We start from the raw sequence: 18491 nt of genomic DNA, 5'->3' as shown, positions 1-18491 counted from the left end.
ATTTGGCCTTCTGTGTAGAAAGAGAAAAATGCATAATTCCAGTCCACCTGAATCTTCCTATCCACCTCAGAGAAGAGAACTGAGAGGCGCTGACAAACCAACATTCCACGAGTCAGATTCCCCACAAGACTCACACTTAATATGACTACAGATTGCTTTTTCTTCTTGACACTTCCCCACAGATTATTTTACTCCACCTATCATGTATGCCTTTCAGGAGGAAAAATTTAAGACATATTGTTAGGTAAGACACACAATTTACGGAGAACAAATAACATCAAAACTAGAATCAAATATAGCAAGGTCAGAAATAACGTAAGAGGATTTTTTATATCTGATTACTGTGTTTAAGGTCTTAATAGAATAAAACAAACCTTATGCAAGCACATACAACAAATGAAATGCAGGTAAGTAATAATCACAAGAAAAACGTGATCAATAAAACTGACAGAAATGGAGTACAATTATACATGAATATCAATAGCACAGACACAGCAGGGGAAAGAACGTCAGTTCAAGCACTGATAATAGAAACTAACCAGACTAAAAGACAAACAGAAAAAACAAAACAAAACAAAACAAAAAACAAAGATCTGAATGAAAAGATAAAGCCTTGGAGTGTGGTGCAATGGTAGAGTGTTTGTATAGTAGCATGCATGAGACTCAAGGTGGGATACAGGAACAATGAGGTAACACAAAAAGGCAGAACAGAATATTCAAGAACTATGGGAAAGATTAGGTTTAGGGAGTCATGTTTGTGAAACTTGACGAGTGTAGCTTCTGACATTCCCAAGAGACATAATCTCATAGCAACTACTTTTTCCTCTGGCTCTTATATTCTTTCTGCCCCATCTTGCTAATGTGGGCTAGGTATTAAGTAAAAATAAATTAATGGGCAAGTGGTGGTGGCACACACCTTTAATCCCAGCACTTGGAGGCACAGGCAGGTGGATCTCTGTGAGTTCGAAGTCCGAAGCCAGTCTGGTCTACAGAGCTAGATACCCCCTTCCATCTTCTGTGGCTATCCTCACACACAGTTGTGAATGATAAAATAATAGCAGTAATAAAAATAAATATTTCCTAAAGTTTCCTGTGACATTTTCTGAGTGGTTTTGCAATATTACCATAATCCACTCACCACTCATAAGACACTTTGCCCAGAGTCAGCTTTCTTTAAGAGCCTTTGATTGGTAAAGTTTGAAATCTGAAGATTAAAATGATAGTGCTTTGAAAACCATGGCTCTGACTTCTGATTTAATGATGCACATTTCCCGATAAGTCTTTCCTTACATCTTTGAAGCATCATCAGGGTGGACAAACCAGGCCACCTGTTGGATGGACACTTTGTGCCTGCATGGAGCATACATCCACCCACACCAGCCTCCTCTATATAAAGCCCAAGCTAAGGTGCTGCTGTATATAAAGGGAATAAACAGATTTAAACTGTCCAAGGTGTTTGATACATGAGCAGCAGGCCTGAAAAGAGCTGTTAACAGGACAAACAAGCAGTCCCACTAGAAATTTTCATTAAGATATAGGTCACTGCTAGTTACTCCAATGCAAAAAAATGTACGAAAATATTTGAACTGTCATGTTATCAAAAGACATGAAATCATAATGAAAGGGACTGCTGTATATTAATTCAAGAGTAAATCGAAAACCATAATTATTTACAAATTGTAAATGTTCATATGTTTGTATTCATTCTCTACTGTGCAAATGTTTACCTACACCTATTCAATTATTTTTTTTCAGTTACTTTGAAGGATGGTCTTTTAAACTTCTTCATTTGAGAAACGGGGAACTGAAACTAGAGAATGCTCCATAGGAAGCCAGATCCTGGGATTAAGAATCAGAGTGTTCTCAATCCAGAATAAGGTTTTATAATTACTCTACAGGTGTGTGGGGCAGGAGGAACACATCATCTGCACTGTAAATGAATACATCCCATTGCATGTTCATGAAAACCATTCTAAAAACAACTTTAAATCATTTTCAGTCCAGTGTACTTTTAATTCATAAAAATATCATCATATTGTGATGCAAATATAGGCATATGTAATGTCTATATTAGCATAATAGTATCAATCCAGTAGTGTGATTCAGTATGTACATGAAATTATATATACTAAGTTCCTGGTTAAATATGAGTCACAATATTTTTGGCAAAGTGACACTTGCTGTGTTCAGACTAATGAATATCTAATGTTATCATAGCAGCAGTATTACTGAAACTATTTATCAAGCATTAAATTAATAAATATTTTACTATACATTCTTCACACAGATTTTAAAATAATTACATTTCCACATAAGTAGCAAAGTATAAACAAAAATAAAAACAAAAGAATTTCAAGTAAAGTTTTAAAAAGTCACTTCAGTGACCATATATTCATATCTGATGAACTACTTTTTAAAAGGTGTTGAACAAGTGTATTTATTTGAAGCATTTATTTTCTCCATGTCCAATTTTCACATAGAAAGAATCTAGTTTGAAGTTTTATATACCACACAATAACAGCATTTGGTAAATAAAAGTCTCATGGATAATTAGATGAATGCAAGTTTCATTCGACTCAATTTTTTTCTCCAAAATTTGCTCATTATTTTATTAAGACAAAATATAAGCTTTTCCTTTCTGAATAACTAAAATATGATAAGATATAAACATAACATGCAAAGGTTCTAAGTTCATTTACATTCTAAAAACTAATAATAAATAAATACCCTGTTTAAAATTTCATATGGTTTCATGAAAGCTCAAAACATAGAGCAGATTTGTAGAGAAATTTCTCACAGCTCCTTGTCACAGTCACTACAGATTTCATAGAAGAATTGTTTCCACATTGTTGTTCTTAATGTTTTAATACATTCTTCTAATTAATACTTGCAGTTACTTCATATTTTAAATGTTATGCTATAAAATCAGTCATTGGAAGTGGAGAGGTGGAAAAGGACAGAGGGAATGAACAAAGAAATCTACTAATGTTCTTTCATTTCACTTATTTATAAAACTAGAAAATTAACCTATGAAACTGTTAATGATTTCTGAAGTAAAATTCTGCAACAGTAGAAGTTATAGTACTTTTCTATGATATCCATGCATCCAATAAGTCAATATTTATCCATGTATATTTAATTAGTACATGATAATGTACAAAGAGCATATTGTCATTATATATTTCCACAATTCATTTATCACTTAATTAATCATAATATATTGGATGTAAATATTTGATATAAATATTTTATGTAGAGTCAAATGGATAAGAACACAGTAATGGAGAAAGTCAATAATGAATAATATTCCAAATACAGAACCTGAAAATGTCACTAGTGTGATGTGGGATGGTCTATATGTCAAATGTGTTGCTGATTGGTCAATGAATAAATCACTGATTGGCAGTGGCTAGGCAGGAAGTATAGGCGGGACTAAGAGAGGAGAAGAGAGAGGACAAGAAGCTGGGTGGGAGAGACACTGCCAGCCGCGATCAGGACAAGGAAGATGTAAAGTACCGGTAAGCCACAAGCCACGTGGCAAGGTATAGATTAATAGAAATGGATTAATTTAAGCTGTAAGAACAGTTAGCAAGAAGCCTGCCACGGCCATACAGTTTGTAACCAATATAAGTCTCTGTGTTTACTTGGTTGGGTCTGAGCGGCTTGGGACTGGCGGGTGAGAGAGATTTGTCCTGACTGTGGGCCAGGCAGGAAAACTCTAGCAACAAATGGCGTCCAACGTGGTGGCAAGAGTTTCCACCTAAAACCTGAGAAAAAAGATTCTAAAATGGAGCTAAAAACAGCTTCCTAATTGTCTCTCTCAAATGAGCGGCAGCTGCCGGTTTGAGCTACTGGCGGGTTCCTGGCGTGCGCGCTCGACCTGCCGCCATATGGCGGGAATGAGGCCTCTGCAAGTGGCACATTAAGCTACATTGTGGATTTAGCCTTTGCTAGTACAAAACAAAAAAAAAGAGGTTTCTGGGCTACACGCTGCTTGGATAAAAGCATAGACCCACGATGGCTCCCAGAGCTGGCGGTAAGCATACCGCCGCCATGTTGGGAAGCTGAGGTGGGCGGAGCCAGTAGCCACAGCACCAGCACCGTTTCAGGCTTAGAAGGCTGCAGCTTAAAACAATAGATTCACAATAAGACAGATTCAGATGTAATAGTTTAAAATGTATGTAAAATATACGTAGGCTTGAAAGAAAAAAAAAAGGTGATATATACAGTATAGAAACAAATACATGGTTTTAAAAAATAAAGTCTTTAAAGAGACAGTAAAAGTAATATAAAAAATAAGCCACGTAGAGATGACTATTACACAGAGAGTCTGGATTGTGTTGTCTTTGGGATTCTTAACTACAGAGAGATATTTGATTGTAAAGGAAGCTGAGTTAAACCAGTATGTATATTTTAAAGATACTTTGACTTCAAAATTTGGATGTAAGGATATGTTGCTTTGGAAAAGAGTCTCTTTTGTTTCCACAGAAAGCAAGAGGCTATGGATTTGTTCCAGATTAAGACACATCAGGTTTGACCAGCCAAGACCACCTGAAAGGTCTCCGATGACACCATGGCCCAGATGATCCAACATCCAGAACCGTTTCAAGGCAACTGGCTCAGATGATACAGCCTCACGGACTACTCCATGATCCTAAAATTTTCTTTGTTTCCCCAGAAGATACAGCACCCCCCTCCAGCAGGAAGTAGTAAGAGAAGCTACGCCCAAATTCCCAAATATACCAAGCTGACTTTGGAGATGTGTAAAGGTTAAAACCTTCCTTTTTAAGAAAAGAAAAGGGGAAGTGATGTGGGATGGTCTATATGTCAAATGTGTTGCTGATTGGTCAATGAATAAATCACTGATTGGCAGTGGCTAGGCAGGAAGTATAGGCGGGACTAAGAGAGGAGAAGAGAGAGGACAAGAAGCTGGGTGGGAGAGACACTGCCAGCCGCGATCAGGACAAGGAAGATGTAAAGTACCGGTAAGCCACAAGCCACGTGGCAAGGTATAGATTAATAGAAATGGATTAATTTAAGCTGTAAGAACAGTTAGCAAGAAGCCTGCCACGGCCATACAGTTTGTAACCAATATAAGTCTCTGTGTTTACTTGGTTGGGTCTGAGCGGCTTGGGACTGGCGGGTGAGAGAGATTTGTCCTGACTGTGGGCCAGGCAGGAAAACTCTAGCAACACTAGTGTTCATTGTATTTAATATTGCACCCCCAATGATTCATATAAATGTATATGCAGTGGTCTAGCTGAGACTCTCTGAGTTTACAACCTTTTTTTAAATGTACTATCTATATTTGTATACATACATGCATGTTAATAAATGGGCATGTGTAAACAAAATACATAAATCATATTATACAGCTTTATGCAGTTATATTCTAAAATTCAATCAGAATTTGTGCTAATAATGCCTCAGTGCACCCTGTAATAGAGTCAGGCCTCAGTTCTATTTATCCAATAAAAAGGCTAAAAACCAAAATATAAGTTACCGGATACAATGACTGACAGATCCTAAGAAAGTGTCATAATGATAATTATCAAAATACAATTGGAAATGCTTCCATCATGCTTTGCACTTTATTTTTTAAAAGGAGATTTTAAAACTTAAAGTTCATCTTTATCAACATAATCGCTATTAGAAAACACTCAAAAAGAAGAAAGTCAGGAAGAATACATGCCTGGGATATTTCTCTAGAAATTAATCTTCTAGAACAGGAAGTCAAAAGTTACTTTCTCTAAGCTAATGTACTAGGAATAAAATTTAAGAGTGAAATGGACTGTCCTTGCCAGGAGAACTGGACACTTGTTTTCAAACCCACCACTCTTTGCAGCGCTTCCCTGGCCTTGCAGTCACCTCTGTCTAACCCTCCTCCCACCCAACAATAGAAAACACCACCACTCCAACCACCGAGGAAGAAAGTAGGTCACCCTTTAGAGCTTTGAACTCTGTTTTACAACATAATGATTGCTAGAATTAATAACCCAGCTGACCTAACAAAACTCATCTTAAATATACTTGATTTATTTTTACCTGGAAAACATCTGTTTCTAAAATTCTTGTTCCGAACACCATGATTCCATTGGTATCGACTATTGATCTCTCACTTCTATCGAGGGGTTTTGTGATTTTCTTCTTACAATCAACAATCATTGTCACAGTTTTCTTCTCCACGCTGATCGCGACCCGATGCCACCTGTAAAAATGGAACAATGCTTTCGTAAGCTTCAAAGGCTCTAGCCGCCAACTCAACGGACTCATTAGAACGTGAGCTTCAAATGTCAACAGTACGCTGAAATGGCACAAAAACAGAGCCACACTATGCCTCAGTGGTTTAGCCTAGCTTACCCAGGACAGCACCACACACTCATACGGACACAGGTTCCTAAGATACAGCGATGGATTAGGCACCTGTGCTGTTAAGGACACACCCATCCTCTGTTTCACTTTGTGTTTTCTGATGAGTGTATTTGACAGAGATTGAGATAGATTTGGGGTTCTCTGTGCATAAACACTTTCTTCCAAACTGGAATTCCACAAGAAAAACTGCTCTGGTGATCCCCTGAGAGTGACCGTGAAAGGGTCTGTCTCTTGACTGAATGACTGCTCCATCTGGAGCAGCTGAATGTTCTAATTGTAAAACACAATGTGCTACTCTGTCCTGATCTCCATTTATTTCAAGTGTTTTCATGTTCTTTTTCCACTTTAATTTCAAGACAGTTATAGATCACCACCGTGGGCAGGATCCAAAACTGAGACACAATATCTCTCCTTCTTTCCAGGGCTGGCAAGAAGAAGGAACACTGAAAGAAAGCAGAGTCAGCGCATGTGTGGAGTGGGAGGCTCAATTCAGTCTGCAGCTACTGCCCCAGCTAATTCAAGGCGGTGATGACAGGCTTAGCAGAGGGAATGTGGCCAGCCCTTGGAAGCATGCATGCTCTCCCTGCATCCTAGAAAGGGTTTTATTAACAATGTCTGGTGCTAACAGAAACCACTAAGTGAAATTCACTTGGATTCTTTAAGCCACTGTGGTTTATATTTTCTTCCAAACGAAAAGTGCTAGATTAATATTCCAGAAGTGTCTAGGAGTAGCCCCATAAAATAAAATACCCAGAAACTTGCATGAGTGTTCCCAAATGTCTGTTTCATGATATTTGGCATGGCTACTGGTGACGACCAAGTACATTTCCATACATACTTTGTCTTTGGTATTTCCACCAGCACATTCAACTAGTGAAGGTTTGAGTAGGGCAAAGAATTATACAAGGAGCCTTGGAGCAACTTCATACACCGAGAGTAAAATTGACACATACTTTATGCCAAGAAGCCGGCGTGCTAACTTAAACCATTCCTAGTCTTGAGGGATGGTCTTTTCATTAGCAGAAAATAAAAATAATTTTAATTGCTAAAACCTCATCGGAACTCTAAACTCAATTGTTTTTTAATTATTTTAAGCTGTGCTGAGATGATAAAAATCATAGAATTAGATATAACATAATAATAATTTAGATAGTACTAGGTTAACTCAGTTTAGAATCCTTCATTCTCCTTTTCTCTTATGATGTCTGTACCATCAATAAAACATCACGAATTTTTATGATGAAACAAAACCTGGTGATTCTCGACTTAGTAGAAAACATCACCTCTCTAGCTTATAATGCTAACTGTCTGTGCTTTCATGCCTTTGTGACCCTAGCAACCATCAAAACATGAATGAAGAAGTTGGGAAGAGTTTAGTCCAGAAGATAACTGTTGCATAACTAAGATGTGCGGCCAGTCCCCAGCACCCATAAGAACAGAGGACATAGCAGGATTCACTTCTAATGTCAGTGCTAGGAATGAAGAGACAGATCGCTCTAGAACAGTGTGAGACCCTGTCACACACACAAAAAAAGGTGGATAGTTCCTGAGGACCAACACCCATAAAATTGTCCTGGGTGTCCTATGGCCTCCAAATGCACATGCCTTCAAGTGTTCAGGTGCACTCCCATTGCCACACACACATGAACCCTCCAGTATATCAATATGCACAAAGATTCATATATATATTCTCTCTCTCTCTCTCTCTCTCTCTCTCTCTCTCTCTCTCTCTCTGACAAGCACATCACACACATACACACACACACACAAACATATGAATAAATAAAATTAAATTACATGAAAAACAATCAATTTAAATCTCTGTGTTGAAGACACCCAGCAAATATTCACAGAGCTGTTCATCTCTTTTCTCTGTCTCATAGAAGCCTCCTGGTACTCTCTCACCTCCACCTCCTGTAAAGTTTGCTTTCTGATATCCTGTAGCTGATCACATGTCTCCTTCTGCTCCATGCAAATACTCTATAGGGGCACGCTTCCCTCCACATTGTCATGCAAACAGGTGCTTACTTCTGTACTTTCTTTAGAACAACCTCTTCATAACAGACTGCCAAGTATGTTGATGCAGTTTTATTCATAGAACTACCAGTACTTTGCATTTAAGCTTATGTTTGTTTGGTCTACAAAACACTAAAAATATTCAAATAAACAGGAGTGGAGGGACAATGTTCATGGCTGCAAAACCCCGACTCTGATAACTGCCAGCAAAGTAGTAGATTGCATAGAAATACTATGGAATGAGTGCTCAGTTGTGATGAAATCCATGATTGTTCTTAACAAACTAAAGTGTATTTTAATACCAATGATTTTTTGCATTCCAATTGTCATTGTGTCATTTGATCTTAACAAATCTGTCATATTTTAATAGTCTCAAGGAAGGACAATAGAACTTGTGCACAGCAAACATCTGCTAATAAATCCATGAATTAAAAATGAATGATGGCTCAGAGACCTAAACCAAACAGGACTAACAAAAAAAAAAAAGTCAATGAAATGATTCCTAATGATATTCTGCCATTCTCATGTGATCTGTGCCTAGCAGCCCAATCATCACAGAGGCTTCCTCCAGCAGCAGATGGGAACAGATACAGTGATTCACAGCCAAACACTAGGGGAGCTAGGGAAACTCCACATAAGAAGGGGAGGAAGGATTGTAGGATCCAGAGGGATCAAGGACACCAGGATAACATGGCCCACAGAATGAACTAAGCAGAGCTCATAGGGGCTCAGACAGACTGAGCTGCAACCACGGAGCAGGCATGGGTCTGCAACAGTCCTCTGCATGTGGTTCTTTAGCCTAGGGGTTTTGTTAGATTCCTAACAATGGGAGTAGGGGTATCTCTGACTCTTTTGCCTGCTCCTGGGACCTATTTCCTCCTACTAGGTTGCCAAGCCCAGCCTTGATGTGAGGGTATATACCTAGTCTCATTGCATCTTGTTATGTTGAATTCATTTGATACCACTTTGGGGGGGTGCTGCTCTTTTCTGAATGGAAACTGAGGAGCAGTGATTCTGGGGGAGAGGGGATATAGAAGGGGGATGGAGGGGAGCCTGCAGTTGGGAAGTATTATATGAGAGAAGGATAAATAAATGAAAGAAAACTAAAAGAAAAGTGAATGAATATTGCTACCTATTGATTTATTGGATATATTATCAAATAGTACTTTACCACTTCTTATCTATTTGATAATCACTCAAAATTATTTACCGAGCTTTTCCTATTGTTATATTTTGATATTTGTTCAAACTTAAAACTACTATCAAATTGGATCGAGGTTACAATAAGATATTTTTCCAGTTAAAAAGACAGCATAGAGTAAAAATATTTCAGTATATAAAAAAAATCTTCTATACAGCTAACCATGCATGACCATCCCCAGTTGATAAATCTACAACATAATTCCTATACCTAAGACTTAGCAAACATCACGGAAGAGTGGGCAGAAAGATTATAAGAGCCAGACCCAGGACATTTGCTATAAGATAAGAGTCTCATACATATTAGAAGGAATTGTACACCTGAAATCTTAACAATACAGTCACCTAAATAAGACCTGAACAGTGGCAATACCAGTTGACATGCCAATGTGCACAGGAGAATTCTCAGAAGGTGCAAGCCCTAGAGGAAGAGCTACAGGTGATTAATAGCTGCTAAGATAGCGAGGATCAGTCTTATTTAGAACTAGCCTCATGAGATGTGTTCTTTCTTTCTACTATGTCATTCCCAGGGATTGAACCAAGTGCACAGGCTTGGCTGCAAGTGCCTTTATCCACAGAACCATCAGAACCATTGTTCTCAGATCCCTGTAGGAAAGAGGTCTTCCCTCATCTCAATTCTTAAAATCACACCACAATTTGATTTCCTTTTGTCAACACTGCCCTGCTTTTCTCTCTCAACCACACAGGTTTTCTTTTTTCCTACTGATTTTTTTTTCAGACTTTACCTGCCCAGACTTTGAAGTGGACTACACCAATGTTGGGGATTAATATGGTGGTCTTTTGGGGTGTTTTCCATCAATGGCCACTAGAAAACACAGTTCATACAGACTGTTGAATGATTAATGAAATTTTTCAGCACAGCTAACACTCTCTCAAGGTGTGACTTACTTCCCATCGGCGATGTTAACTGTTGAGAAGAGGGGATAATTTTCGGGACTGGGTTTTCCAGTGTGGTCTTCAAATAGAAAAACAGGTGATCTCCCAACCTCAACACCAAGTTGCTGAATACCATGTTCATTATATATTGATAAAAGGAAAGACTGAGTTCCTTTTTTGGGTTTTATTGTAAATAGTATTGAAAAATCTTCGGGAAAAATTCCACCTGAAAAGACAAAATTGAGTTAGAAAGTCCAGATTTCCAAATTGTTCCTAGCTCACAATTTTACCTGAACATTTTATATGGCCCTGATAACTAAATTCAAATAAGATTTTATAATTTAATTTAATTTTACATATCAGCCATGGATTCCCCTGTCCTCCCTCCTCCCATCCCCTCCCCTGCCCTCCCCCAACCCACCCCCCATTCCCATCTCAAATAGGAAACAGTTAACAAATAGTGTAGTTAGAGAGGTGATCAAATGAGTATCAAGTTTTCTCTTCATATTCATCCAAGTTAAGCCTCAAGGCCATTTATGTAAAGAATAAAGATTATGAGAAACTGATCCCATAGTCAGAAAGCAAGATCATACTATCAGTGCAATTTCAAACATAGCAGACACTCATTTAAAATTTTTAATTATCGTCTGGCAGTGGTGGCGCACGCCTTTAATCCCAGCACTCGGGAGGCAGAGCCAGGCGGATCTCTGTGAGTTCGAGGCCAGCTTGGTCTCCAAAGCGAGTTCCAGGAAAGGCGCAAAGCTACAGAAAGAAACCCTATCTCGAAAAAAAAAAAATTTAATTATCATTTTAGCTGTATTTTTAAATTATGTGCATGTGAGCAGAGAGAGAATGTGCATGCGAATGCAGAAGACTGTGAACTCTAAAGAGTGTGCACTCTTAGCTACTTAGTCGCTCTCCAGTCCCTAATTTTATTATTTTAATTATGTGCATCTGTATGTGGATCCATGACAGCAGGTGTCCAAGGAAGCAAGACACATCAGATTATCTGGAACTGGAGTTTCATTCAGTCACCTGGCAAGGGTGTTGGAACCAAAGTCCACTCCTCTGCAAGAACAGTAAGGGCTCTAAATAGCAGAGGAATCTCTCTAGCCCCCACAAATAATTCTCAAACATGTATTTAACCATTTCAGCTGACACAAGCTTTGTATTTCTGAGCTTTGTCCACACTGTTCCCACACATGCTCTTTGTGAAAAGGCACTGTAGTAAGGTAATACAAAAGCACTGCTTTCATCGTGTATGTGAACACTTAAGGAGATTTTTGATCACACAGTTCAGTTTCATTATTGAAAATCATGCCACTGAAAACCAGAACTATTAGGTATGAAGGCTCACTGTCACTTGTTTTTTCTCTTTCCATGATCTTATCTCAAGTACCTAGCCTGCTACCTGACTTTCACAGCTGCTTACAACACATTCGCTAAATGTGGCAGTTTGAGGAGTGCCTTAAATATAACATCTCTCTTATACTTGGACTCTGTATTATTAAGGAAACATTACATACTAATTGGAAAGTTTTATTTATCAAAGTAACAATATATATGATACATAACCACTATTCATATATGTTATATATACTGTTATATATAATACATAATATTATATATTACAACATCATTTAGGAGAAATTTATTACTTCATTAAAATATTATCCATTCACAAAACAGGTGTTTTTGTTATGGACTATATCAAGAGCTTTCATATTAAATCTATTTATTCTTAATTCAATTACGGGTTGTAGTGCAAAGTGATTTTTTTTAAAGGCATTGTGAATATCACCGCTATAGGTTCAAATTCCACAAATGATGGAGTTATGCAGTTCCATTTCTGCTCATGATTAGAAAATGCTTATTTGTAAAGATACTATGTTTGCATCTCATCAAAGAACGATTAATTATAGCAAAAATGTTTTTTCCAGATATACTCGAATGATTGAGGCTGGTTCAGTAATGTCATTCAAAAAGGAACTTTATGAATCTGCTAAGAATAGCGGTAAAAAAAAAAAAGATGTTTCCTGAGTGGGAAACCTTTTAAATGTATTCAAAAGGGAACACTGACAGGTAGTATGGATGCATAGTTTTTTACTGCACATATATGCACAAACTAGGTAAGTGGTAACTAATACAGTATCTCAGTTAAAATGTTGGAGTATCAGGCTGGTGAGATGGCTTTAATAGGTAAGGGACTTGCTGCCAAGCCTGACAACCTGAGTTCTATACCCAGAACCACAAGGTGGAAAAAGAGAACCAACACTTGCAAATTGTCCTCTGTCACACACACACACACACACACACACACACACACACACACACACACATACACACACACACACACACTGTCATACATATGAATATAGACATGCACGTAAATAAAAATAAATAAAATATCATTAAACAGAGTCCTGGGTCTTGTTCGATCCATTGGATACAAGATACTCTTGTCATATGCTCTTAGCATATTACATAATGTCCCTTAGCTGAACTAATGATGTAGACTGAACCCTAGAACTACTGTAGAAATTAAGTAGCATGCCACCGAAGTCAATTAATGTTGACTAACTGATTCTCATATTTTTTAAGTTAATACTAAACAAAATTCAACAATAAAAAGTGTTTGTTTTCAATTACTCAAGCCATCATAAAAATCTTTCAACCTACTTGTCAAATCATTATTTTTAATCAGCTGAAATGTATTATGCATGTGCATATATATACACATATATATAGTTCATCTGGAATTTTTACTTGTTATGATGATTGAATCCAGGATCTCATACAAACTCTTCAAGGTCTTTACCTCTAAAGTACATCTATGTCTTCTAACTTGATTTAAATGTAACAGGAAATTTCAATTTTATTTGGTTTTAATTTCATAATTTTATAAAAATCACTAGGAGACAAATAATCATACAAGATATAAAAGCTATAAAGCATATAACTTAACAACATGCTTTATAATTGCTATGCTATTGAGATATATGGTTAGGTAATTCACTCTATTATTGAAAAAGGTCCAAGGTAAACAAATTTTCCATGATCTTATAGTGGAAGAAAAGGACTTTAAAACATTATGATCTGGGAGAAAATACTTTGTACAATTTAACAAAAAAGTGAACAAAAGTCTATATAGAGACATTTAGAAAAGGTGAGACATCAGAAAAAATTGTACTCATATAAGAGTAAGGGGATTGTGTGAAAATTTTAAAAGTCACTGAGTTTGTGCAGTGAAAGTTCTGAAAACTTAGCTTGTTAATACAGTACTAATACTACACTACATTAAATACGTGAAACAGCACTCATCAAGGCATAGCGTACACATCAAATGTGAAGTTTAACAGCTTTAAAAAAAATCCATATTTTGAAATACAAACACAGATTTAAGACATGTCAAATGACTATTAGTAAAAGTGCCCAGAGTCTAAAATTTGATATTTATACTTATTTAGAAGAATATCTGTCTATAATAACCATCATGATTATCACAGATTCAGCCACAACTCTTAAAATGGGTTTTTAATATAAACAGATGTTGCTTTCATTAATAAACATATAAAATAGCATAATAATAATGATTTTAAGAGTTTAAATTTTGATCAATATTTTTCTAAGCAGAATATATCTTTCAAAAATATTTTTATGCTTTAATAGTGATGATAATTCAATAATATTCTGTATGCTATAACTACAATGATATTCAAATACATCATATGTTTTAGTCCAGTGCCTTAGATGGTCGGGCATTGTTATCTAACTAAAATGTTGAATCTATCCATCTCCTCATCTATAACTTGAGCTTAAGTATCCTCTTCCTTTGATGGTTATGAAGATGTAAGTCAATATACAGTTTTTTGCAGGATATTTATATCAGTATTCAAAAGGTGGTAATGAGAATTTGAAAACAACAGCTTTATTTAATTTGAAGTGCACATTTTCAGATCTTCCGATTTAAAGTCTCATCCTGGAGCTTTTGTGTCAATATATTGCTTTTGTTCACTAAAACTTAATGAAAATCGGAAAATATAATGAAAATTTTAATGAGTGCCCATGATAAATGTGTTTTCAAAATACCTTAGAACAGGCTATGGTGGTTCCTCAGGAAGCTAAGACTGAAAAGTTCACTAGTTTGAAGGCAGGCTTAAACTGCAGAGTGAGGCCCTGTCTGGCCCACTTGAAAGAAAGAAAGAAAGAGAGAGAGAGAGAGAGAGAGAGAGAGAGAGAGAGAGAGAGAGAGAGAGAAAGGAAGGAAGGAAGGAAGGAAGGAAGGAAGGAAGGAAGGAAGGAAGGAAGGAAGGAAGGAAGGAAGAAGGGAGGGAAGGAGGGAGGGAGGGAGGGAGGGAAAGGAAAGGAGAGAGGAAGGAAGGAAAGAAAGAAGGAAGGAAAGGAGAGAGGAAGGAAGGAAGAGAGGGAGGAGAAAGAGAAAATCCAACAAAGAAGCAGGGAAAGAAACAAACAAAGGAAGGGAGGAAGAGGATAAGGAGTATAATGACCTTCCAAGGAAATAATATTTTATTTATAATATTTAATTCCTTTATCATATTTTTTGACTGATTTAAAAATTGATGTATAATGTCAGCTCTTCAGATAGTGAAAAAATGGACAAACCAGAGAATTTAAATGTTAACATTTTGGGAAGATCCTAAAGCAACAAAATGAAATCTGATCAAATATGAAATATTGATCTTGTATCATGATAATTAAATATAATTGGTCAAGTTAAATAACATCTGTGAAACTCAGTTCACATTTAAATAGGAACAAGGACACCAAGTTGAAGGCTAACTAACTGGCATATATAAACTTCAAGAACGTGTAATGGGCTGCCTGCTTAGATAATGTGATATCAGGAATTCTCATTTCTGCACTCAGTGATCTTTTCCTATAATTAACACTACTGGATCAAACAGTCTCTCAAAGAACAAGTAAAAGATTTTCCCAGAACTTTATCAGTTATCACATGAAAATCTCCCAGGTAAAGTCTTATAAAAATCTCTAATCCCTGAATTCTGGGTATTTGTGAGAAGTGACTAGTTGTATGTCTGAATTACTTACTATTTTACGGCTGTGAAGAGATACCATGACCATGGCAACTTATAATAGAAAGCAGTTAATTGCTTAATTTCAGAGAGCTAGTCCATGATCATTATGGTGGGTAACATGGCAGCAGGAAGGCACGGCACTGGAGCAGTAGCTGAGAGCTTGCATCTGACCCACAAGTTGGCAGTAGAGGGAGTGAAACTAGGCCTGTTGTAGGCTTCTGAAACCTCAAAGCACACCCCCAGGGACACACCTCCTCTAACAAGGCCCCACCTCCTAACCCATCTTAACCAGTTCCACTAACTAGGAACAACCATTCAAATGAATCAATCTATGGAGGCTATTCATAGTCAAACTACCACCACTATGGTGATATTTTATTTGTATTAAAATGTTATTTGTATGTTAATAAATAAAGTTGCCCGGGGTCAGAGCTATTAGCAAGCCATAGGAAAGCAGAGCAGTGGTGGTGTACGCTTGTATTCCCAGCACTTGGTAGGCAGAGTTAGGTAAGTCTCTGTGTGTTCAGGGATACAGCCAGTATTGGATACACATGGCTTTAATCTCAATACCAATCATAGAAAACCTAGAGGTCTATACAGACAGGCCGTGATGAGGTGGTCATGTGGTTGGGTTTACAACCAATGAGAAGGCAGAATAGAAACTCTATATAAAGACTTTAACACAGAAAGTAGCTCTGGTTCAGAGAGGTAGGACCATCACAGGAGGAAGGGTGAGGTTTTAGCTCTTAGCTTGACCACTTGGCTTTCTTCTTTGCATTGGTTCTGTGTTTCTTATTTAAAAAAATGGTTGGTTACATCTACACACCACACTGTATTAAACTTGTCATAAGAATAATGTGCAAAAAACAATCACAAAGAACATCTACCAAAAAAAAATGTTTCTTTGAAAGGAAATAGTTACAGTAATGTTAGGACAAAGAGTACTGTTTGTCTTAATTTATATGACTGTTAAATTAACCTAATCAATCACTAATGGTAAAGGTTTCTGTCAGCCTCCATCCATGAATATAGGATGGTCATAAAATACTGCCTTCCCAGAATTATTATGTATTGCAGACATGATGAATTATTAAATTCCTAAAAATAAGCATATTTCTGTTACCAGGCTAAGTTAGTACCTGGAAGTTAGTTGTTTTCAATATGTTACTGGTGATTACAATTTCTTTGCTTTTTGCTATATGAAAAATTATATTCTACGCCATAACTGGATATTATGTAGCATAATAGAAAGACTAATAAGCTAAGAGAGAGTAGAGGTTGCAAATAAAAACAACAATAATGGCAACAGGAGCAGAGATAAAGTGAACCTACCTGGAAATAGCTGTTTCGTTGGGGCGCTGATTTGTGCTTCGTCCGTAACTCTATAAGCAATATCTGAATCTCTAGAATTCTTCCTGTTTGTACAAAATCCTGTTGTTTTAGATATTCCCACTGGAGAATTGTGAAAATCTAGTGCTTTTAGTATATCAACTGGAGCAGCTGAAAAAGAGAGGAAAAGTTTAAAAAAATAATTGAATAGTTAAATATAAAAATACTTTTAGTTTCAGTATTTAATTATTAAATTTGTTATTGGACAATTCTATACTTACAATGCATTCTGATTGTTCTCTCCCCCTACCTTCTCTTATCCCTAATTCTGCCAATCCTTCTTCATCCCTACCAGTCCCTTTCTCGGTTTTTGTGACCTATTTAGTTTAACCAGGGCCACCTGTATGACCATTGGATTGAACTATCCTCTGGATCTAGATAAATCATTGATGGCTGTACAACTGAAGTCAATGATACTTTCTCCTATTCCTGAACCTTATTGGTATCAAATGCTCCCTAACATGCATCTTCACTCTGTACTTTTATGAAATTCCTTATTCTAGGAATTTTAGAAAACTAATGAACTATCTCAAAACAAAGAAGTAGCATATAACTCCAAGACTCCAATAGCTACATGTCTAAAGAATTCAAAGTGTGTTCCCTATGGCATTACTCATTATAGCAATAGTCTGATACAAAGTGAGTCCCCTATAAGATGTAAATGAATGAACAACATGTGATACATACATATGATAGAATTCTATTCAGTCATTAAAATTAGTGAACTCCTGAGAGAGGAAATTATCTGACCAGCTGTGTGGGATGTTGAATATGCTGACCCCATCACAGCATGAAAGAACTTCAAAACACTGAAGGTTCACTACACGGAATAAATCACAAAGACAAAGATAAAGACAAATTTAATTGCTTTGGACTTTCAAAATCCCTGGTTCAAAACAATGCATTTAATCCACTTTGTCAATACATGAATCAAGTGGAGTAGTGCTTGTTTGCAAATGAATATTAAAGCCCATAATGTCAACATTCTTATGATGTATTGGCTTTTGTCTGTATTCAAAAACAAACAAAAATGTTCCAATTAGTCCATGTGCTGGCTGATTTGTCATTCAGCATGACTGAGATATAGCCCCTAAAATATTTAGATTCTAATGGAGTCAGTCGTAAAATGTTTCAGTAAGTAGTTAAGAAGTCATGTCTACTTTTAGGAGTGTACAAAAACTGTTATGTTGTTCATTTATGACTGAAAGTTCTAGCTAATATAAAACACTGCAATAGTGAGCTGTTACCAGGCACTACTGCCACACTGTGCCTCTTAGAATGTTGTTTATGCAAGGACTTACTTGGTCAGAGAGAAATTGGGATTGATTCTAGAATCAGGGAGCTAGCCTCATCACATCTCAAAGGACAGCCTAACCAGCATCTGGCTCTTCAAGAATTATCATTTCAGTAAACATTTACTTACTATAGCACTCAACTTGTCACAGAATGTATGAATGAGTAACTGAATGAGAGTTGTGAAATGTGTGTGCATGATCATTCCCTTAGTTTATTAACTCATGGAGGCCTGACTTCTACATCGGCAAACACACACAGGTGGAG

At 36.8% G+C, this 18491-nt stretch overlaps 1 protein-coding gene across 2 annotated transcripts in view; it reads right to left on the bottom strand.

Moving 5' to 3' along the window:
• Nucleotides 1-18491, bottom strand: part of Col11a1 (collagen type XI alpha 1 chain) — a 199630-nt gene that overhangs the window by 158467 nt on the left and 22672 nt on the right. For both annotated transcript variants that reach the window (XM_052730954.1, XM_052730953.1), the window contains 3 exons: nt 16875-17042; nt 10498-10711; nt 6046-6208 (listed from right to left, as the gene is read on the bottom strand). In XM_052730954.1, the coding sequence (XP_052586914.1) occupies nt 6046-6208; nt 10498-10711; nt 16875-17042 (545 nt within the window). The remainder of the gene's footprint in view (nt 1-6045; nt 6209-10497; nt 10712-16874; nt 17043-18491) is intronic.

The sequence above is a fragment of the Peromyscus californicus genome, unplaced genomic scaffold, assembly GCF_007827085.1.
Source record: "Peromyscus californicus insignis strain IS unplaced genomic scaffold, ASM782708v3 Scaffold_9__1_contigs__length_137607984, whole genome shotgun sequence".
Lineage (NCBI taxonomy): Eukaryota > Metazoa > Chordata > Mammalia > Rodentia > Cricetidae > Peromyscus > Peromyscus californicus.
Note: the sequence above shows the minus strand (reverse complement) of the source record. Positions and strands in the feature narration are given on the sequence as shown.